General features: G+C 39.1%; 1 protein-coding gene across 1 annotated transcript; it reads left to right on the plus strand.

Moving 5' to 3' along the window:
- Nucleotides 1–509: 509 nt before the first annotated feature.
- Nucleotides 510–22265, plus strand: fbxl2 (F-box and leucine-rich repeat protein 2). The gene is made up of 14 exons (XM_015372344.1): nucleotides 510–1069; nucleotides 8118–8179; nucleotides 15792–15846; nucleotides 17556–17630; nucleotides 17795–17889; nucleotides 18812–18976; nucleotides 19130–19256; nucleotides 19559–19633; nucleotides 19753–19883; nucleotides 20028–20088; nucleotides 20851–20895; nucleotides 21211–21267; nucleotides 21362–21574; nucleotides 22090–22265. Exons 1-14 carry the CDS (start codon nucleotides 1040–1042, stop codon nucleotides 22195–22197), a joined length of 1299 nt encoding a protein of 432 aa, XP_015227830.1. The 5' UTR covers nucleotides 510–1039; the 3' UTR covers nucleotides 22198–22265.
- The last annotated feature ends 401 nt before the right edge of the window (nucleotides 22266–22666 follow it).

The following is a 22666-nucleotide window of genomic DNA, read 5'->3' on the forward strand; positions in this document are numbered from 1 at the left end:
GTGCACTGCCTGATTTTAAGTATGAAATTAGTGCACTTTTAGTATACTCGAATAAACTACTTTTTGCTAAGGGAAACTCAGAAGAGCTTTACTGTTATTTCCAAACACAACATATATTTTCTTTGAATGAACAAAAAGTGGAAAAAATAAAACATTTTATTGTGTGTTTTATGTATATTTCCATCACAATATATAATATAATTATGGAATTTTATTATATCCATTGACGTTTAATGTAACAACATATTGTGACGAAGTAGAACAAATCAGAATATTTCTAAAAATAAAAAATATATATCATAACCAAATGTGACTGTAATTAAAGAACCCGCCATAAACAGTGTAGGCCTCAACATTGGCGAAAACTTTCTCCTTCCTTGCAGTGAATAATTTCATTCTGCCCCCCCACTAAAGAACACCTCACAATCAAAACAAATCGACCACGCGTGCTTTTCCCGCAGCAATGACGTCATTTGGCCCCTCCCCTTCCCCCGTCTCTCCAAGTAAACAGAAAACGAGCGAGGAAAGCGCTCGTGCGGCAGCCGCCGTAACAAGAGCTTGAAATGAGAAATTTGCGATAAGGTTTACATGTTTTACCCGCCGCATCATGCGCGTGTTGTTTTTTTTAGTTTTTTAAGGGTTTTCAGTGCTTGCAGCTGACTCGTTCTGGTGTTCGATAATGAAGGGAGAGGCGGAAGTGAAGTCATTTGACAGAACCGTCCATGTTATTATTGTTATTTTGGTAGCCCTGTGATGAGACGAGCTGGGGAGCCGTTTGCTCTCGGAGACAGCGAGCTTTCACGGCACAGCAGGCCTCTCCGGACCCACACCACACCTTGCTACCAACACCTCACTGACCCGGAGACAGGAGCCTCGCTGGCGGCTGGGGGGGAGAGGAGGAGGAGGAGGAGGAGGAGGTGAAGACCCAGCTTCAGCTCGGCTCCTACGCTCCCAAAAATAAAACGGCGACCAAAAAAAATCTGCCCGAAAAGCGGCTCCCGTTGGTTCCGTCTGTAAGCAGGAAGGTACCGACGCAGACATGAACGGTATCAGCAAGAGCCGGTTCGAGGTAATGACACAGGGAGGGAAATGGACCACCAACGGTTAAACTGTTTGTCTCCAGCAGGGAGGCTTGTATAAGCAAACTGTGTTGGGATTGTGTGTGTGTGTGAGCGTGTGCGTGGGGCTTTGCTCCTAATTTGTACACGCAGTCATGAGCTGAGGCGTTTTGTTGGTCAAGGGTAATCCTGTAGTTGTCCTCCCGCAGCAGCAGACGGAGCAATGGGGACTGCGGGACAGACAGCAGGGCTGTGGCTGGCTCTACTGTCAATATATCAGGCTCTGTCCCCTGTAGTTACACTTCTGTCTGCTGTGAGCTGCAGCCTCCATGTAGATCTCACCCTGATTGGGCAGGATAAATCTCACCCCCCCCTCAGAAAATACATACATGTCATGAGGGACAGAGCCTGCTGAGGGCATTAGTAAACTGAGCTGCTCTCTCTTATCCCCAGGGTCAGCAGGGGGCCCCATGAGCTTTTCACTTTTGACATAATTAAAACCTCAAGACTTCAGAATTCTGACTAAAAACTCAACCTGTTATTTAGAATTACATTGAAGCAAATAGTTAAAGATCTGTGTATGCACCATGATGCTCTATCTCTCCGGTTCTTTTTCCTGAAAAGAGATCACCTGGGACAAACTCTTTAAATAACATTTCATAATTTGTATGTATTAAATAACCAGGAGACATGACAACAGATTCTGATAGAAATTGTAATCTTACTCTGATCAGAGAAAAAGCTTAGGGTTACAGAATGGCAGCAGCTCACCTCTCAGGAAGTGGCCCCGATTAGCAGTTAAAAGAGCGTTTTATACATCTCCAGTTTGCCACATCATCATATTTTACATCATACACGTTAGCAGATGATTAAACATCCAAGGCTCCAGCCTTATCAAAAAAGGACGCCGCTCTCATTCCCTTTCTAAATCTTTGCCACGTACAAAATAAAGATTATAACTGTATATCCAGACAGAGGAATTGTTCTTATTAGATTAAAACGTCAGTTCTGACGCGCAACAGGCAGCCCATACCAGGGTGTGATGAACTCACACATCTTCAATGATAATTATCCTAACAACTTGGAGTTGTTTGATCTGATACCTCTCTACAGCAGCCATTAGCTGGGCAACATCAGAGAATCTACTATACACTTTCACTCATACCTAAGGGCATTTTTAAAACAAGCATGCATGCACTTTCCACAGGACTGATGGAAGATGCATAGCTTCTTGTTGCAAATGCCGAAGGACCTAAGCTTCCTTAGAAAGTGTGGTCTGCTGTGTTCCTTCTTGTAGACAGCGGCAGTTGAGTCTGCTGTTGAGTTTGTTTTCCAGTTGAGCACCAAGGTGATTATACTCCTCCACCCACTTCAGCCTTTTCTCTCATAATGTTAATAGGATTTTAATTGTTCGGTTTCTTCTGAAATCTACAGTCATCTCCCTTGTTTTGTTCACATTCAGGATCAGAGGATTGTTTCCACACGGTGCCGCTTTGTCTAAATGACAGTAGGTTTGTTTCAGCAGGTGTATGATGGCATCTTCAGCTCCAATTCAACAGCATGAAGCAAAGAAATAGCAAAGATAGAAATTAAACTTTATTGATCTCACAATGGAGAAATTAATTCTGTGCATTTAACCTATCCCCTTTGGGGAGCAGTGGGCTGCTCTTGTAACCGTCTCAGAGCACAAGCGCACTGCTCTAACCCACTAGGCCAACACTCCCCCATTAAAGGAGAACATGGATCAGACATAACAGGCTACTACATGGATAGCGCCATCTTAAATGCTTCCTCAGGAACCTAGAGTGGAGGCTGTTGCGATCGAACAAACAAACAGGCCTTCAGGACTCCGGGGCTGACACCATCAGGACCTGCTGACTTATTACGATTCAGTTGCCTCTTTATTTGACTCTTTGAGGCAGACAGGTGAAAGGTGGAGGGAGCAGCGCCATGTTGCGATTTGGCTGAGATCAAATTCGTAGAAGCAGGAGGGCCCTTGGCAGATGTGGAAGATGAAACATTTGAGGTGTGAGGGAAGCTTTGGGTCAAAGGAGGATGAGATGTCCATTTGACTGTGGGCAAGAGAGAAAGATGCTAAGCCTGTTCCTGAAATGGATCTATTAAAGAATGTATTCAGTTCATTGCCTCCATCCAGATTTTCATTTGCCTGATGATCCTTCTGCTTGAAGCCTGTGATTTTCCTCATCCCTGACCACACATCGCTTATATTGTTCTTCTGGAGCTTGCTTTCCAGCCTCTTCCCGTATGCCGCCTTGTTTTTTCTCATATGCTTCTGTATATTTCTCAATAATCCTTTTTTTATAGATTTAAATGCCTGTTAAAGCTACCCAAGCTAATTTAAGGGTAAAGCAATCTAACTTAAATTGGTTGGTGAGCTACGTTGTCTTTCCAAAACTTAAAATCATAGATCTATCTGCTGCCTTGCTCTGCTAATGCTTAAGGCAATGTTAGCATGAAGGGCTAACTTTCCTTGAACTTAGAGCTCTGTGTGTCACCGTTGCTCTTTGAAATGTGGCCCATTGTCGCCAATGTAGCTTTCAGAACTCTCCTATCTCCATAACTCTGTTCTGTCTGGGTGTTCTAGTGGGTTGAGATCAGGGCTCTTGGCTTATTTGCACCAAGCTCTCTCATCCACGTCTTTATGGAGCCAATATTTACTACCCCAGTTAGTCAGTCAGGGGCCCTTGGACCTTTTTTAACTTTACCTCACTATACAGGACTAATGAACACATCTCCACTCTTCTAGAGCTCGCTTTAAGCCACAGCATGCAAGTTTTGGCATTACACTTGGTGATGGAGGCCTTGGATCCAGCTGCTTGGTCTTAACAACTCATTTCACAAAACATTGCTTTGAATTCTTCATGTGCTAATCTTAAGGCTACATGAAGTTAGGTGGTATGTAGCCTTTCCAAATGTTTGTAGGGACAGTCAAGGTGCTTGTTTTTGTTTACCTGTAGCTCTGAAAGTGATTAGAACACCTGATTTGAATTATGTGGATGGTGAGTGAACATCGTGTATATCAGAGTAACACAAGTGGTGTTATAATGGGTTATCTGACCCAGCAGCTAGCTCCACAAGAAAGGCTTGTTATTGAAAGTGTATTGGTGCTCAGCATTGATCTTTGCTGAGTATGTTACACTCTCCGTTGTAAATACTGCATGACAGAGAGCCAGTCACAGCCAAGCACGTGTCTGCATGAAGTGGAGCAGTGTCTTCAGACTGATCTACAAACTGGTTAGTTAAATACAGCGCTACAGACTTGAGGGACGCAGACCCCATGACACGCTCCATTCGACACACTGGATGTTTTCAATTCACCTACACAAAATCCAGTGTAACAGGGAAGTAGAACAAAATGCAAGCTTTCAGTCTTCTTATGAAACATGTTCCCTCTCAGCTTTTGACTCCACATGGTGTTCAGTCTTTATGATGCCGCGTCTGACTGGCGGTGAGCACAGCTTTATCTGAGGTGGGGTTCACACATTGCTGAGATTCTTCAGGGTTTGACTTGATGGTACTTGACTTTATCAGCCGGGTGTGCTCACATGCTCAATGCCAGTGAATCAGAACACACGGTGTTGGTGTTCTTACATGAAAAATCAGTGTGTGGTGGAAAATAGAAATGTGGGCTGGTTAGGAAAGAGCAGGCCAGCTCTCTGACTACTAGATGCCTGAGACATCTTGTAGCTGGTTTGATTAAGAAGGCAGGACACAATGCAACTTTATTATTTTTAAAACATTTTCAGGTGGCCCAAGTTAAACGGTTGTTTACACTGCTGCAGCCTTTGTAGGAACAGAGATATATCTCCATGGTTTTGGATTCTGCTTTGCTGTTATAAACAAACGAAAGGATGCTAAAAGGAGGTTCATGTAGCTTTTTTTATTGCTACTGCTGCAGCTTGCATGCTCAATATAATAGGTTCTCTGCAAAGCCAGTGGCAATGCATTCGGCTGTATTTCCATAAATGGAAAAGTCTTTAACATTTGGAAAAAATAAACTAAACTTCACCTGGATATTTTATATCGATGATGCAGTTGATTCCGTTTAATTTGAATCTGTGTATGATTGAGGCGTCTTTACTGGATATTTTGGATGTAAATTACATTTTTTGTTTTTGTTTAGTGTTCTTCAAATGGTATTTGTGGCAAATCAGTTCTGAACAAAACAACTAAAGTGTATTAAAGTTTTAGTTCATAAGTTTATGTCAAAGAAGCGGGAATGTGTTAACGAGGTGGACGTAAAGATTTTCCCTGTTGAGGGATTCATAACTTTCTTCATTCTGTGCAATCTATTTTTTTTTTCCTACAACTTTTTTTTTTACATTTCATAAAATGAAAAAAATGAAACCTAGTATCTAATCCTAGTTAGTAGTTTCTAATAATTATTTCACCCAACTTTCTCTGAGATAAAACAAGTGTTCAACTTCAGTTCTTCTCTGGATCCTAAAATATTTCTGGATTTGATGCGCTACTGCTCGTCTTTTTACACCTTCCTCCAGTGATGTTCCAGAGTAAGGCTGGATCACTTATGGCTGCTTATTTGTGTTCTTAAGCTTGTTCCTCAGAAATTTTCTCCCCATTCTCTTTTTTTTTTCTTCTGACCATTTAAAGATTACCTGCCACAGAAAACTTATCTCCACCGCAGCATACTGTCATCACCGTTTCAGACTTTGAGGACAGTAATAAGGTTATTTTCAGCTCCATGTTTCCTCCGTAGCTGCTGGATGGATCAAGATCACACAGTTCAATCTGAGAATGTGGTGTCTGCTCCTAAATGTGCTAAGCGTTGATCAGGAGTCAGTTCTCTCTTTCTCAGCAGGCTGTCATGAAACTTTTAATCAATGTTATGACTTTCTTCTTTCAACTGTGTCATAAAAATCGGACAGTGGAGAACTGCAGAGAGAAGAGGCTCCTTTTTCACTATCATCCTCTGAATCTCATTATGGAGACTTTTCATAGCCCATTCTCATTTTACTTTTTTTGCTAAAGAGCTCCATAAAAAAAGCATTTTGATGTGTTCACTGCTTTTTGAGATTTAAGATCTAAGTCGTTAGCAAAGAGCTGTTTTGTCCGATGGTGGTTTTCATGTCAAAATGTGACAAAAGTTTAGGCTGTTTAAAAACCATTTCTAGACGCAGTGTAAAAGATATCTGCAAAATGATATATCTTTCAAAATGTGTTCCATTCTTATCACAAAGCTCAAGGTGTTTTGTTTATATTTTTCTTTAAAAAGGCCAGCAAAAGCAAGTAGATATATTTTAAATAGAATGGAAGCAGTTTTAGCTAAGGTGATGTGCCCTGGTTGTTTTCCACCACACACCCTGTTTTACATTCAACGTTTAATGTGTGAGTGCATCTTCTGAAAGTTAACTTTTTAAAAATTGCTTTCCTCTTTTAACTATTTGATAAAGGTCTGATTATTAAGGATTACCATTAGGGAGTTGCCACGTGTGTCTTAGTTCTTTAATTCATACCTTCAATGCTCAAACTGTCAATGGATAGCCTAAGCATTTGTTCTACTTTTTTAATTTTCAGATGATCCATATAAAATACTCCACAGGAGTATTTGGACTGTTTTGCCGCATAATGCCTATTCATGCATATTTCATCCAAACAAATAATTGTAATGGCAGCAGTTTGCTGCTATGTGGGGTTTAGAATGTGTATAACCTTTATCTGACCCTGGTTATACAGTATGAGATGGAACAGAAGTGATTGTTAAGAAGAACATGATGTGTTTCCATTTTAAAGCCCTTTTTCAAAAATAAGAATATGAAACTAGAAACCATATTTATTTATATGACTATTTATGTCTGTACATTCAGTCACTGATTGGCATGGTATATGTTGGTACAATGACACACAGTCATACCCTGTTTACTTAATATGTGACCTATGGAGGCAATTGTTAGCCCCTGTTTATATTTAGAGGTAACTTGATGATGGAAATCCTCCATCAGGTAGGAGCTAGAAGTTTTCTAGAAGCTTAATATTGGCACACTGCAGTGGTTGGTGCTTGTAGTCTGTGTAAAGATGCATTTTAGAAACATGAAGCTGCAGAAGTGTGAGCTGTGATGAAGTGCCTTGAATGTGTTTAGATATTTGCAGTATCTTTGCAGGTTTTGTTTTTATCATAGTAGAGCTGTTAACAGTCAAACCAGCTTAGTTAATATTTTTCTAAACCAAACTAGACAACTCCCTGTCCTTTGTCTTTTTGACCTCTTAAATGTAACCTTTCGTTTCCTTGTTTGTCCCATAGTTCTTCTTTTCACTCTCTGGTTTTCACCATAAAACGATTCGGAATGTTTTTGGTCTCTTTAGTTCAGTTTCTTTTTCTGTCTCATCTCTGCTTCCCCTTTTAATCCTCTCTTTCCTCTCCACTGCTTTTTTATGACGAAGAGGCTGCATGCCTACCCCCCCTCCCTGCATGGAACCCTCATTCCTCCTGCACCATGATCACTCTGCTTCCCTTTGTTTTCCTGCTTGCATGTCACACAGCGGGGAGTCCTCCACATTAGATCCACCCGCTGACTCCTTTAGGATCTGAGCGTGTCGCTCAGAGGATGTGCATGTGCCTGCAGGGGCACTGTGATTCTGGGTGTTTGCCTTAATCTAAATTCATAGACCTAGCTCGATTGAGAACACTCTGAATTCATGCCTCAGCCAGAACGATTGGGCTTGAATAACCTAGGAATGTGTGTGAGTGTGTCACTCAGCAGATGGCCAGACATCCAGTGAGTAGGCTAATTGAGATAAGCATGCCAACAACCTGACCAGGCCGACTGAATTATAATCTTTCAGGGTGTGGACATGAGAAGCCAAATGTGTCTCTGGTGTGCTCATTAGCATACGTTAGAGATGTGATGGCTCAGTTGTGGCTGCCTGATGTAAACAAGTTGTAGGCCTCTACGTCTGTTGATGTTTGGGGCTCTTGGCTTCTGCCCCATCATGTGCCTGGATTCTCTGACGTTTTTTAATCAGCTTGTTAAACTTGCAGTACACTTAACTTTTATTGTTATTCATCTTGTGTCTCTGCAGGTGTTCTCAAACAGCGATGAAGCCCCAATTAACAAGAAGCTCCCCAAAGAGCTCCTTCTCAGGTAGGCTTGAAAACACAGCAGTAATGCAAAACTCTCAGACGCAAAATTAATGAAATGGATGTTTGTTCTATTTTTCTTTATGTATGATGTATTTCAACCCCTTGGGCTGAAATTGCTAGACTTGTGACCCACAGGCCAATATTTTACAACACACAAGCTTCTCACGCTCCATAAATCTGGCGCGTGCCGATCTTCCCAGGGTTATTTGTATGCTCCATAAGTGTTTGCTTATATCTTGGAAAGAGGCGCCCCTGCAGGTACCCCCATCTGATACACGGTGGTATTTCTGTGTTTGTGCCACACTTGATTGTGTGTGCATGTGTGAAACACTCTCGAGGCCTATGTGGGCTGTATATCTCTGTGAGAGAGGGTGCTATAAATAGTTTGTCTTTGCTTGTGGGGAATTCCGCAGTGCTGTGCTCCTCTGCTTCTCCAAAGCTGCTAAAGGTCCCCCCCCTCCTCTCCCATTAGCACCATTACACTTTTACTGGACCCACAGAATAGCATGCGCTCTCCAGCTACAACACATGACCCACTGTCACATGTGTCATATTGAGATGGTTACACAACATCAGCTGTGAGGAGGACTCATTGTGACAGCGGTACATCCTTGTTTGGGAATCCTGGGTTATTGAATCTTTTGGGGTTATTTGTTTTCCCCGATGTATTTCCACTGTAGTTTGAAACAGTTTCATAAGAGTAGAAGAATAAAGTTGTCAGAATAAAGAATAAAGTTTGAATGGCTTATGGCGATGATTTTGAGTTAGTGGAACAAATAATAAACATTGAGCAACAACATCAATTAAATGTATCGTTACCATTAGATAGAAACTACGGAGGTATATTGCATTCAACAAAAAAAAAAAGAAAAAAGGCATTTGTCTGTTTTTCTGAAATATGATATTTTTCTACAAAAATAAACAGTTTTCTTCAATTAAGGAGATAATTTTTACTAAATAAATATTGATGTTCTGTTTTTCTGAATTAAAAAGAAAACTCTGCTGTGATTTAAAAAATAATAATGATAATAACTGACATTTATTGATCTTTACTTGTGCATTTAACCATCCCTTTGTGGAGCAGTTGGCTGCCATTGTGGGGCGCCTGTGAAGCAGTGTGGGTTTAAGGGTCTTGCTCGGGGACCCAGAGTGAGACAATGATTTAGACCATCGTATGCCTGACGTACGAAAAATCTGGCAAAAACGAGGGCATACGTTAGATCTGTTATGAGTAAGTTTTGTATAAGTCATGAGCACGCTGAAACACGCTGGCTCGCGTCAACATAAGACAAGTACGTTGGGAAATTTTTAGCATGCTCAAAATTTCTCGATTTTGCCAGTGTACGCCATATATGGCGCATAAGTTACAGGTAAGTTATCCGATTGTTGACATACGTTAAGTGTAAGTTACCAGTGGTGTCAAAAGTAAACACATTTGTTACTTAAGTAGAAGTATAGATACTGCAGTTTAAAAACACTCTGGTAAAAGTTGAAGTATCAACTTGACCTCTTTACTCAAGTAAAAGTGAAAAAGTATTTGCTCCAAAAACTACTTAAAGTATAAAAGTATAAAGTGACGTTTTAAAAAAACAGCCAGATGCCACTATATGAATTAAAAGCTAAATTTTTCGGCTATTTTGAAAAATTCTTTGAGATAGGGCCAAGGATGAGTGAGGTCATGTTGGTCTTCATCTCCCGATACGCTCTTGCCTGTTTCCGACCTTTCAGACATCTCGACATCTTTTTCTGAATCCTATATTGTAGCATGGCATAGACAATTCACGTTTGCAGTTTGAAGAACACCTGCTTGCTTCTGATGATTTCCTTTAGCTAACCAATGAGTGTTTGCGTTATATGACTCATCTAATTACACTAGTTTTCACTAGATGTGGATGGCACCAATGATCTGCATTGGATGGAGCACATGACATGAAATAGATATTTATAAACAATAAACCGAAGCAAAGAGTAACGAGTAACGTTTGTTTTAAAAATGTAAGGAATAGAAAGTACAGATACTTGTGTGAAACTGTAATGAGTAGACGTCAGAAGTAGGAAGAAAAATAACTAATGGAGTAAAGTATAGATACCTAAAAAGTGTACTTAAGTACAGTAATGAAGTACTTGTACTTCGTTACTTGACACCTCTGTAAGTTACTCATAAGTTGTGGTGTCTAGGTTATCCAAAACCTATGAGTAACGTGTGCATAACTTGTACATAATTTATGAAGAACTTATCTCCAATGCATATCAACATATTTGACCTTTTCCGGACCTCCATATTTGACCTTTTCTACTATTTAAAGGCGTATTTGCAGCAATTTGGTATAAAAGGGGGTTNGCACATGACGTGAAATAGATATTTATAAACATTAAACCGAAGCAAAGAGTAACCAGTAACGTTTGTTTTAAAAATGTAAGGAATAGAAAGTACAGATACTTGTGTGAAACTGTAATGAGTAAAAGTCAGAAGTAGGAAGAAAAATAACTAATGGAGTAAAGTATAGATACCTAAAAAGTGTAGTTAAGTACAGTAGTGAACTACTTGTACTTCGTTACTTGACACCTCTGTAAGTTACTCATAAGTTGTGGTGTCAAGGTTATCCAAAACCTATGAGTAACGTGTGCATAACTTGTACATAATTTATGAAGAACTTATCTCCAACGCATATCAACATATTTGACCTTTTCCAGACCTCCATATTTGACCTTTTCTACTATTTAAAGGGTATTTGCAGCAATTTGGTATAAAAGGGGGTTCACAGGAAGTAACAGTCAGTACTCCTCCAGACTTCATCCCCATTCTAGGGAGAACATGAAGGTGAGTGTGATGAATCCTCCCTGCGTTTACAGCCACGGCCAAGACAAGCAAACCTCCTAGCAGACAAGTCAAACCAGCAGCTCAAACAAATCTTTTTATGCAGACCGGGTGCCTCCGGGCTTATCGCTGCTCCCCTCAGGACACTGGCCTGTGCATCATTTCATGGGCATTACAGTGCTGTGCGTTATGTATAAGTTAGGCTGTCGTTGGGCATAAGTTCTGGACTCGTTATTAACACGCTATGTATGCGCCCAAAATTGAAAAAAATATATAGAAAGTTCAAAGTATGCCAGCATTTTAGGAGATACTCGGACGTTGGGCATACGCTGTCTAAATCTGCAAGATGTGACGCGGCCCTCAGGACCACAGGATTCCAAGCTCTATGCCCTAACCACTAGGCTGCCACTCCCCAGTTTCATAGTTTATGATCTGTTACTGTTGGCATTGCAAATTCTAAGCTCTAGATGCCTTCACAGAAGCTTCAGCATGTCCTGTGTGTTGAATTTAATTAATATTCACTTCCATTTGGGATTGACACACTGGGAAATTTCTTAGTTATGTAGAAGTGATCTTTCTCCCTTCCCTCCTCTTCTCCTTACAGTTTATCTTTTTAATTCAGAAAACAGGCTTTTTGTTTCATTTTTGTAAAGAAATATATAAATAAATTCAGAATAAAATACCAATTTATTTATTTTTTTCAGGCGAATGGAATACAACTCCTATAAGAAACACTATAGGATATCAACTTGTAAAATCAGGAGGATCAGAGGAGTTTGATCAGGCTTCACTGGTGACAGGATAATGGAAACTCAAAGATATGACCTTATTTCAAACAGTGAACCTCCATACATACCTGGTACATTGCATTTGACTGATAACAGCGCACTGTAAAGCTTTTTACTGTTGAAAGAAAACTCAAATATCTCTGTTTTTATTATCAGTAAGGTGTTTTAAATAGCTCAGAGAGAGGACAAAAATATCAAAAAAACGGGCCTGTTAGCTGGAACTATAGACTTAGATGACTTCTCTTTTTTTTTTTCTTCATTTCTATTCTTTTGCTCTTCCAGTTTTCTTCTCGTCTCTCTGCTTGTCTTTTTTGGCTTACAGAGGGCTGAGCTGTTTGAAACTAAATGCATGTTTCATAGATTACAAGAAAATTTCATATGTCCTAGCAAATTTATTTTAATTTTTTTTTTTTAGATTTTAACCTATTTATCTCGAGAAGCATTTTAGGAATCCTTAAAATTGGGACTGTATTCTCTAAGGCAGAAGGGGATAGTCTGCAAATTAATTGTTTTTTTGTTTTTTTTTGTTAGATGGATTCCAGCAGCGCAATCATCTCAAATATAGAAGATTGAAGCCTCTAGGGAAAAAAATAAACCAACAAAACCTGCCCACTACTGTGTTACAAACACTCATTAAGGCCAACCTGTACTGTTGATTAACTATTAGGAGTGTAAATCACTAGCTTTATCATCATACAGCGTTCTATCATTTTGTTTGGTATTATGATATAATGTTTGCTGATATCCCGACCTCTATCACTTCAGGAGACTAATTGATATGTTTTGAAAAGGTCTGCCCATCTAACAAGATTATTACCTAACACCAAAAAAAGATGACGATGTACATACATTTTTTCGTGTTACACACTGGATATTTTGACGTGAGTGTATGGTTACATCACTGCTAACAATGCTAACTGCTAATTTACCATGCAGCTTTGTTTGTTTTTTTTTTTTGTTTTTTTCTGTCAGTGATTAATAACCACTCAACCTAGAAAAAAATAAAAGTAATATTTAAATATAATAAAAATATAAATATAATAATACTGTAAACTGTATTTTTAAAGAAAATGTTAATTTTATGGTCAGAACAAATTTTCAAAACGCTTAAAAAAACAAAAATGCTTTAAAGAGGATCTGTGGTGCTGTAGTCGGTGGAATCCGTTTAGCACCATAAAGAAACTAAAAGATCCAAAAAAAAGAAACTCCTAAACTTCAATCCAATGAAATTACGACTGGTGATAAACATCTCTGAAAGCATATAGTATCCAATGTTCAGGGTTTAGGTGTGAGGTGAAGCACAGTTAGAGCTAAATGCCTGATTTCTGAGGTTTGTTTTTGTGTTCTTCAGCTGGTGCATGAAAAACGGCTGTCTTTGTGTGCTGTGCATGTACACTGTGAAAAACAGCTGTGATCTAAAAGAACTGAGGGGTCCTGGAGGAGAGCGTTCGAGCTGTTCGTGGTCTCCTATGCAGAAGCGCTGACTCAGCATGCTCGCCACCAGCAGCACCCAAATTTATGTCTGAGCTGTTGCTGTAGCAACGGGCTCTTATCTAGCCATGCTTTAAGTGTCAGGTGTTTATTTTTTCTCCATCAGTGATGATCCTATACTATTAAGATCCTGTCTAAAAAAAAAATAGACCAAAAAGGGCCGAATTTAACAAAGCATTCATAGAACCCAAACTGATTGTTTTTTTTCTCCTGTAAAATCAGTAGATTAGAGGTTTCTTTTGTGCAGCGAGGTGGTAAAGCCAGTTCTTAAAGATGCCAGGGTGTTGTGCCTCTGAATGTAGCTTTACTCTGTAATGATGATATTTATAATTGAACTTTATTGATCTCATATTGGAGAAATTGACCTCTGCATTTAACCCATCCCCTTGGGGAGCAGTGGGCTGCCATTGTGGGGCACCAGGGGAGCAGTGCGTTTTAATTCTGTCTATCAACTATCAATTGTTTCAACTATACATTGTCACAGCGATGCAAAAGTATTCCTACTGTTGTTTCACATTTTCTCAAATCCTACCTGAAATAAAACAAAATATGTAATTGTGACATTATTGCAAAAAAATTATATCTGTTATGTTTAAACCACATTTTACAGCAAATTTTCTTTTATATAATTACATGATGATCCTATTGCTCTTTGTTAGTCCTTTCAAAGTAAAGACAGTTATGCGTCCATTCAGCTTCCCGAACATATTAAGTAAATGCAGTGCATAAATGTTTAACTTATGCTTGAATTGTAGGATGCTTTCAAATATCTCGTGCAAACTGTCCTTTGCGTACACATTGCGTGTATAGTTATAAATAGTGAAGTTGTAATGCTGACTGTGATCGATGTGTTGCTGTCAGTTTTTTTAGGTCTTAAGACGCCTATTTCAATGTTATTGGTAAAAACACAGATGCAAAGCTTGGAGCATTGATAGTTAGTGATTTTCAGAGGTAGAGTGAGATCTGTTTTAAATCTAAGTATCAGCCAATCACCAAGCTTCCAAACTTAAGGAAATCGAGCCCAGTCGGTCATGCATCACATTGTTTAGCATGTTCTCCTACCTGAGCTGTGGGTCTATGACTCCTCCAGATTTCCCATGGGTCTCCTGACAGTTCCTCTGATCAGTACTTTATGTTCTGATGCCAAATCGAGCAGCGCCTCCAATGTTCAAGCTAGATGGTGTTTTATCTAACCTTATTTTCCTTAAAACGTGTCTTTTTGATGCTGTTTGTTCTCCAATGGTCCATAACAAACCTCCACTGCCTTAACAGATCAGTTGGTTTTACACTGAAATCCTCTTAAACTACACGCAGGCAGACTCGGTTTACTATCATAGACATCTTTGAAAGTTTAGGACAACCACTACTGCTTTGTATGTCTGATTGATTGTTTTCCTTTCTGTGTTTAATAACTGGACACTGTGGGTAGTAAAAAGCCTCTCTGACATTTAATAGAAAGCCAGACTGTATTTGATTAGAACAGACAGCCTATTAATGGTCATTGTCATGGCTATTTACCAGTTATTAGAAGAGCGATCGATGATGGTTGGCCGCTCTGATGGCTGTGTTTGCATGTTCCAGTGAAGTTGTTTGTGTGAAAGCCCATATCTGGGTTGGCTGTGAACTTAAAGCAGTCCTATATACCACTTGTGTGGTTTAACTTAGTGAAACAAGACTCTGGTATAGATCCCACAGACATGTCTGAACATGTCCTAGCCCAACACACATTAGAACACCCAGCCCCTCTGTCTGTACTTTAAATGAGAGAAACAATGGGCAGCTAGTGTTGCTGGGGCTTAAAGGCTCCAGTTGTACTTTAAACCCTGGCACCATAACAGCTCTGTCATTTGTATACATCCTTAATTAACATCAGTTACGGTCAGCTTGAACATGCAGTGTAATTAGTGCCAACCAGGACAGCATATAGGTATCTGAGTAGGTGTCTGTATTCTGGCTCATTTCTATCTCTTGTATGTGCAAATACCGCCTGTGGCCGAGCTTGTCGGAGTGCCAGAGATTACTCATTGGCAGATTAATGGATTGAGCTGACCCAGTAGCCGGCTGCATGCAGCCCATTGTGGCTGACATGCCCCCAGTTCAAACACCGCCTGATGTGGGGCTCTCCTGCTGCCAATCCAACAGCTTTTCTCCTATTTTATCTTGGAAACATGATTTCAGATGTCAGTTGCTTTGATGATATGACAAAAAGCTCGGGGTGACTGTTCAGAGTCACTCATCAGTCTTATTGTTTAGTAGCAGTGAATAATCAGCTCAGTTCTTGTGATTTCATTGACACAGTCAGAACATAGAATTAGCTGCTCTGTTTTTAAGAAAAATCCATCTGTAGCTACTAGTGAATTTGAATATCAAACTCAGATTTTATTTTATTATTCTATGTTTTTTTATGGAAGAAAACATCCCACTGATAAAATAAAATAAACTTTATAATAGTTTTTTTCATGAGTAAGTTTTTTGATATTAAAGACCCCAACTGTTTTTTCTGTTTCTTTTTCCAGAATATTCTCCTATCTTGATGTAGTTACACTCTGCAGATGTGCACAGGTGTCAAAGGTAAGCACAAACTCTGAAAATGTTTTTGAAACTGACCTACCAGCCCCTATTCATTCCAAACACTGGAATCATTATTTCTTTGAACACTTTAAACAGTCAGGAATTTACTCAGTTTTTCGATTAAAGTGCCCTCTGCTGGCCTTAAGCAAAATAACAGCACCATAGTAAACCGATAGCTACAGGTTGGTTATTATTCATTGCTAAATTTAGATATTTAGAAAAAGATTGCAAAGTTTTGGCATCAGTTTTTCTTTTAAAAAATCTTTGTTTTTTAAGATGAACACCTATCCTTAACAGCTGTTTACTGTAAATAAAAGTAAAAACTCTATTATTTAATGGAAATATAGGAAAAACATTTAAGGTTCAACACCTTCTTGTTTTTCTTAGGGTTAGATTGTATTTTTATTGTATTTTCATCATAAGCCGCCATAGTTTTATAATACCCAACAATAACCTGTCTCAGCTGGGATTTTTAACATCTTCTCTTTTGAATTGTTATGCAGGTCTCTAACATTAGAGGAAACCCTTTAAGTCATTTAATTTAAGTGATAGTCAAGTCTTTCCAGGTTCTAATTACTTTCTTATTTTAAGCTTTGATTTAAGATTTGGTTTGATTTTGATTTGATCTGTTCAGGATTGTGCCTTTTTCTAGAACCACTTGTGTTTTTTCCTCAGCATTTTAAGTCACTCCTCTTTATATCAAAGTGTGCAAATAACCTAGCAGTGAGGGTGAATAACGATAGTGTTTCTATACCTTAGCATAGCATTTCCATACCTACTTACTTCCTTTTTATTATTATTTGTGTTTTGGTTGACGTTGTGATTTTGCCCCCTACTATACCGCACACTGGAAGGAAGATAATATTTATTGGGGTTTCATCATCTCATTTCCTACAGTAGGCTATGAGTAGTTCATAGAAAATCATAGGAAATCATATTGTTGTCAAAGTATGACAAAAATTACTGAATACTTTCATCTGTGGAAAACGCGGGTTTGGTTTTACGAATAATGATCAATAGTACTTAAATTAAATGATTATATTCCAGTTAGCGAGTAGTGGTGGTACGTGTCCTACACTCCACTGTGATCATTGGTATCATCAGAAAGTAACCAACTGAGGTCACGATGTCATGAAGAAAATGAAACCTTTACTGAAAAGACAAAATCAAAAAAGCTTAGTGTGGAGCACAAATAAAAGGCTTGATTATTATAGTTGTTAAAATGTTGTATTAAAATATTTTGATCATGTTGCTTCTGTTTATTATTGATTATATAGCTATTTTCTATAATGAATTTAATGTACAGTATTACTGCTATTGCTATTACTAATCAGATTTAAATGATTTTGATAATGAAATATACATGAAAGTCGATATATTATGTTGTTGCTTTAGAGTTTAATTGTAGTGTAGTTTGATTTTAATATCATAGTTTTCATATTTTGAAGTGTGTCATTTTATTTCATTTGGTTTGGACTTGTCTGGGATCCAATGATAGTGAAATCGACCATTAAAGTAATCAAGGCATGTCAGATTTTTATCAAGTTGGCAAAAAAATAATTAGGAAAGGGAATATAGATCAGGGTTAAGTAATGCCATGGATTTACGGTAAGTCTGGTTCTCTACTTTCACCAGTCCTCCTCATGCTACAGGAAATGCCTTCCTCTGTCTGACCCACTTCTCTGTCCGTTTTGGTGTGTCCTTCTCAGGCCTGGAATGTCCTGGCTCTAGATGGCAGCAACTGGCAGAAGATCGACTTGTTCAACTTCCAGACAGACATAGAAGTGAGTTTTGTGTTTGAGACTGGTATGTGTGAGCGTTTGTTGGGTAGTGTTATGCAGCCCAAAGTTCAGTGCTGCGATGTTGACTGAGACAACTCAGCTGATCTGCGGTCCTGCTGCCCACTTACATCTCTCTTCCTCTCTCTGTTTGCCCCTGCGTCCCTCAGGGCCGGGTGGTGGAAAACATTTCGAAGCGTTGTGGAGGTTTCCTGAGGCAGCTTAGCCTCAGGGGCTGCCTGAGCGTTGGAGATGCTTCTATGAAGTGAGAGTCCCATTGTCTCTCTGGAACACACTGATTAGATGAGTGTACTTCAGCTTTGATCTTTTTTTTTCATAAAAAAAATAACTCTCTTGTTAATTCATTTACTTGCTGTTTTTTCTCTGTTATTGCAAAGTTTAAGTAGCTTGTACTTGTTGAATCCCAGACAGTTCTACAGGGAGCTTATTTATTTGTGTTTCATTCTTGTTTCCTTTGTACCCACTCAAAAAAAACAACCGTTCTTGTTAAACTGTCTTTTATAATAGGAGCTATTGATTCTATAAAAAGCAGAGATGTAGTACCTGTTTCTACCTCTTAAAATCTTTCAGACTTAGTCTGTGTTTTGTTATATAATTCATTTATTTTTCATGAAATAGACCAACCTACCTTAAAGGTACATTCATGAGGCTTTATGTCAATGTCTTTATTGTGCAGTTGAAGTAAGCCAGTAAATTTTCCAAATTGTATTCTAAAAAATAAAGTGTGGTGCACATTTTTATTCAACATGCTTGATGTTTTGTTGAACTACTAATCTTAGGAATTATAGCTGCTAGTCTTGCAGTGCATGTTTCTATCAGCTTTTTACATCCTCAGATTGAATGTATTGCCCTATCTTTATTCCTGAATGGTTTAGCTTAGCATGACATTGTTTATGAGTATTGATTTTTAAGTGATGCCACTGATTCTCTTACACTACCTTGTTTCACAATAGGGATGATGTAGACTTCTAGTTTACTTGCTCATTTAGTTTCACATGTGGGTCAAAATATTACATTTTTCACTGGTCCTACCAGAACACCACTTCTTTGTCTTTGCCCACTTCCCTACATATATCTTGGCAAACTGCAGTGATTAATTTTTTTTTAGGCATTTCGACTAATTCCCCTTCAGGTTTAGTTATCCACTTCTTTGTGTTGGCTCTTAGGACATTTGCTCAGAACTGCAGAAATATCGAAGTGCTGAACCTGAACGGCTGCACGAAGATCACAGACAGCACCTGCCTCAGCCTCAGCAAGTTTTGCTCCAAGCTCAAACAGTTAGATCTCACCTCCTGCGTCTCCATCACCAACCACTCCCTCAAGGCACTAAGGTATTTGTTCGTCTTAGACCTAGTTTTAAACCCTCACCTCCTCTCCTTAAAGGCCTACACACTTAAATGTTATGCAAACACAATTTTTCTTAAGCTGTTTAGCTAAAATTTTTTTTTTTTTTTTTTTTTTTTTTTATGTTGACCATTGTTTAGTGATGGCTGCAGAATGCTGGAGATGTTAAATCTGTCATGGTGTGACCAGATCACTCGAGATGGCATTGAGGCCCTGGCTAGAGGTTGCACTGCTTTGCGAGCACTTTTCCTCAGAGGCTGCATGCAGGTAAAACGCACAACTACTTCAGTTTCACTTAAGGATAAGGACTCAATAGTCATGTGTATATGTTAGATTTTATACATTCTTTTTTTATGTAATATTGAATGTAAACCCAACAGTTTCTGTCATTTTGTTCTTGTGCCTTTGCTCATGTTTAATTTGCCTCAAACTTGGTGAAGCTATCTCACAAACCTTCAAACTATTATAGATTAATCTCCCTCTTTATGAGAAATGCCATATTTTAAGAATCTTTCACTGCCTACACACATTATGAGTCTCCATTAAAAAATGTGTCTGTTTTAATCCAGCTTGATGACGGCGCACTGAAGCACCTACAGAAGCACTGCCCTGAACTGACCACCATCAATATCCAGTCCTGCACAGTAAGACTAACAGCTAGGATTACCTCAGGAAAATGATGAACTATTAAAACACATTAGAAACCTTTTTTTTTTTTGACTGAATGCTGTTCTAATGTATTTATTATGTCTGATACCACCAGCAAATAACAGATGAAGGCCTGGTCAGCTTGTGCAGGGGATGCCACAAGCTACAGATCCTCTGCATATCTGGCTGCAGTAACATCACTGATGCCTCTCTGACTGCACTGGGACTAAACTGTCCACAACTTAAGTAAGAAACACATTTTCTTTAGTCCAAAATGCATAAAAAGATAAATGATAATTAATTTTGGGTGAGTTTAGACAGAAACTGTCATAAAGTATTTGAGCTGCTTCTCCAATTATTTCTTAGAACTTATGTTTTCTGTTTTCCAAGGATCCTTGAGGCGGCGCGATGTTCCCATGTTACTGATGCTGGGTTCACAGTCCTCGCAAGAGTGAGTATTTTTCCGTTTTTCTTTTTTTTGGGGGGCGGGGGGTGTTGTCACCTGTTTATTACCTGTTAACCTTTACAGATTCCCTCCTTGTAGTCTTTCTGAGTTCTACAACCATTGCTACACAGATTGCAGCATTGATTGATTACAGAAAATTTGGCAATGGTGCCGCATTGGTCTTAGTACTGAAAGAATAACCTCCTTTCCCAGCCACCTCTCTGATTCAGTGTACATGGGTGCCTCACAATCTATGGGATTTCTTCCTGTTTATGTTTCTGTGCCTCCATCATTAGTTTCAGCTTATCTATGGAGAAAAGGAAAACAGCATAGTGCTGAAGGAGCTTTCTGTACTAAAACAGTACTGTGCTCTACTGAAAATAACATCTCTTTGCAATTACTTCAATTTGGTGCAGCCCTGTGTTCATTGTTTTTGGGTAGTAAAGCTTGAAGAACCCATCCACTCAAAATTTGAACTCCATATTTTCCACCAATAGCACATCAGATCACACCAATGTTCTGAAGCATATTTTATGAGGTATAATTGGACTATTATATTATAATTTAAATCATATGAGCTATTGCTCATGCTTTTTCCTCCCCCTACTCTCTCCTCTTAGCTGAAAATTATTTGAATCCTTTCTTTTCACAGCAGATTTATACTTTATTTTTTTTTTACCTCAGTCAACCCACCTATGCACACTTTGATTTCTATCAGCCAAGCATCCATTTAACTCCCTGTTTTTTTTTTTTTTTTTTTTTTTGCAGAATTGTCATGAGCTTGAAAAAATGGACTTGGAAGAATGTATTCTGGTAAGTGACTTCCGAGTTTTTTACATTAATGTTTTTTAATTGATATAAAAAGTTTTCATAACCTTTATGGGTTATAAAAAGCAGAGGTTAGAATAAAAGAAGAGGACAGATCTGATTGTGTGGATAAAAGAGTATTTTCCATGGTAATCCTGTCACATACTCTTTGAATAACTTTTGAGTGGAGGACAGACAGACAGAGTGAGATTCAGTGGAACATATTGTAATGCAACACATCACTCCACATTGAGATCTCAGTCTCTAAGCTGTGTATAGACATATAAGGACATTTACTGATCAAACCTGTCCTCCCTTCAGGTGACCGATAACACGTTGGCTCAGCTTTCAATCCACTGCCCACGGCTGCAAGCTTTGGTAAAGCATAAGACCCATAAAGTTTGAATTTGTACCAGAACCCTCTTAGCATGGCTCTATATCATTGTGTCTCTGTCCTTTCTTCCATTGACAGTCCCTGTCCCATTGTGAGCTGATCACGGATGACGGCATCAGAGCTCTAAGCAACAGCACCTGTGGCCAGGAGCGCCTCACGGTGGTGGAGCTGGACAACTGCCCCCTCATCACTGATGTCACCCTGGAGCATCTCAAGAGCTGCCATCGTCTGGAACGTATCGAGCTCTACGACTGCCAGCAAGTCACAAGGGCCGGCATCAAACGCATCAGGGTGAGCAGACACAAAACCAAAGACTTTTTCTCTGGATATTTCTGCTTCCTTTACAGTTTAAAGATCATAAGTGTAATGCATTGTTCTCCAGGGGAGATGGAATATTGCATAAACTTTTATTTTGTACAAAAAAAAAATGGTTTTATGTTAATTATTACTATTTTTAGGCAAAAACAGTGCAGATTTTTTACAAACAGGTTTATTAAAGTTAAAAGGGAAAACTTTTTAACCTCTCTGTACTTCATCTCAGTCACCCAATGATGTGATGCTTTCAAACCAAAGACCATTGTTTTACCTATCATTTATGGGGGGTTTAAATAAAGAAATTATTTGAAATAAAGAACGTTACCAAAAAAGAAAAGATGCACCACATGTTTCTTTTTTAAACACATAATTTTTTTGTTGTACCATTTTAGTTGCTCCTTAAAAAAATATTAATTTGATCATCGCTAAAAGCGCCATATCAATAACTTTCACACTGATTAAACTACATAATGTATCTCTTTATTACGCAGGCCCAGCTGCCGGATATCAAAGTGCACGCATACTTTGCCCCAGTGACGCCACCTCCCTCTGTGCATGGAGGTGGCCAGCGTCTGTGCCGCTGCTGTATCATCCTCTGACAATGGAGGGCCAGAGGGGGGCACCTCTGTCTACAGGTCCTGCTGCTTTGATATGGCTCCTAAGAGGTGGCGGGTGGGAGGGAGGGAGGGACAGGGGTCTAGGGTAGGGGGTGAAGGAGAGAGGAGGGGCTGGACCCACTCACTGCTCCTGATCAAAGATCAATACTTGGACTGATCTCCACCGATCCCTGATTGGTTAAAACTTCTCCTCTTTTCTCTTCCTTCTCACCAGTCAGCAGTTCAGGGGTTTGGAGAGGTTGAAGGAAAGACATATGAATGGATTGACTTTCTTTATCTTTGTCTTGTTCTCTCCTTTGTCCTCTAAAGACTGAAAACAGGTTCTATACTTCATAGTGAACCACAGACCGCGAACATCCAACCTTTCGGTGTAACAGACGCCAGTGAACCATTGGAAACATAATACATCATTTTCAAACAAAAAAAACAAAAGACCAATGTCCTCATCATC

Source organism: Cyprinodon variegatus, unplaced genomic scaffold, assembly GCF_000732505.1.
Source record: "Cyprinodon variegatus isolate N-32 unplaced genomic scaffold, C_variegatus-1.0 Scaffold71, whole genome shotgun sequence".
NCBI classification, from domain to species: Eukaryota; Metazoa; Chordata; class Actinopteri; order Cyprinodontiformes; family Cyprinodontidae; genus Cyprinodon; species Cyprinodon variegatus.

What these genes read in the sequence shown, in the direction of transcription:
- fbxl2 (XM_015372344.1), top strand. Translation starts at nt 1,040, where the DNA reads ATGAACGGTATCAGCAAGAGCCGGTTCGAG. An exon ending in ACTTCCAGACAGACATAGAA is followed by an intron (nt 17,631 to 17,794) that starts GTGAGTTTTGTG and finishes TGCGTCCCTCAG; the next exon opens with GGCCGGGTGGTGGAAAACAT. An exon ending in TCAATATCCAGTCCTGCACA is followed by an intron (nt 19,634 to 19,752) that starts GTAAGACTAACA and finishes TGATACCACCAG; the next exon opens with CAAATAACAGATGAAGGCCT.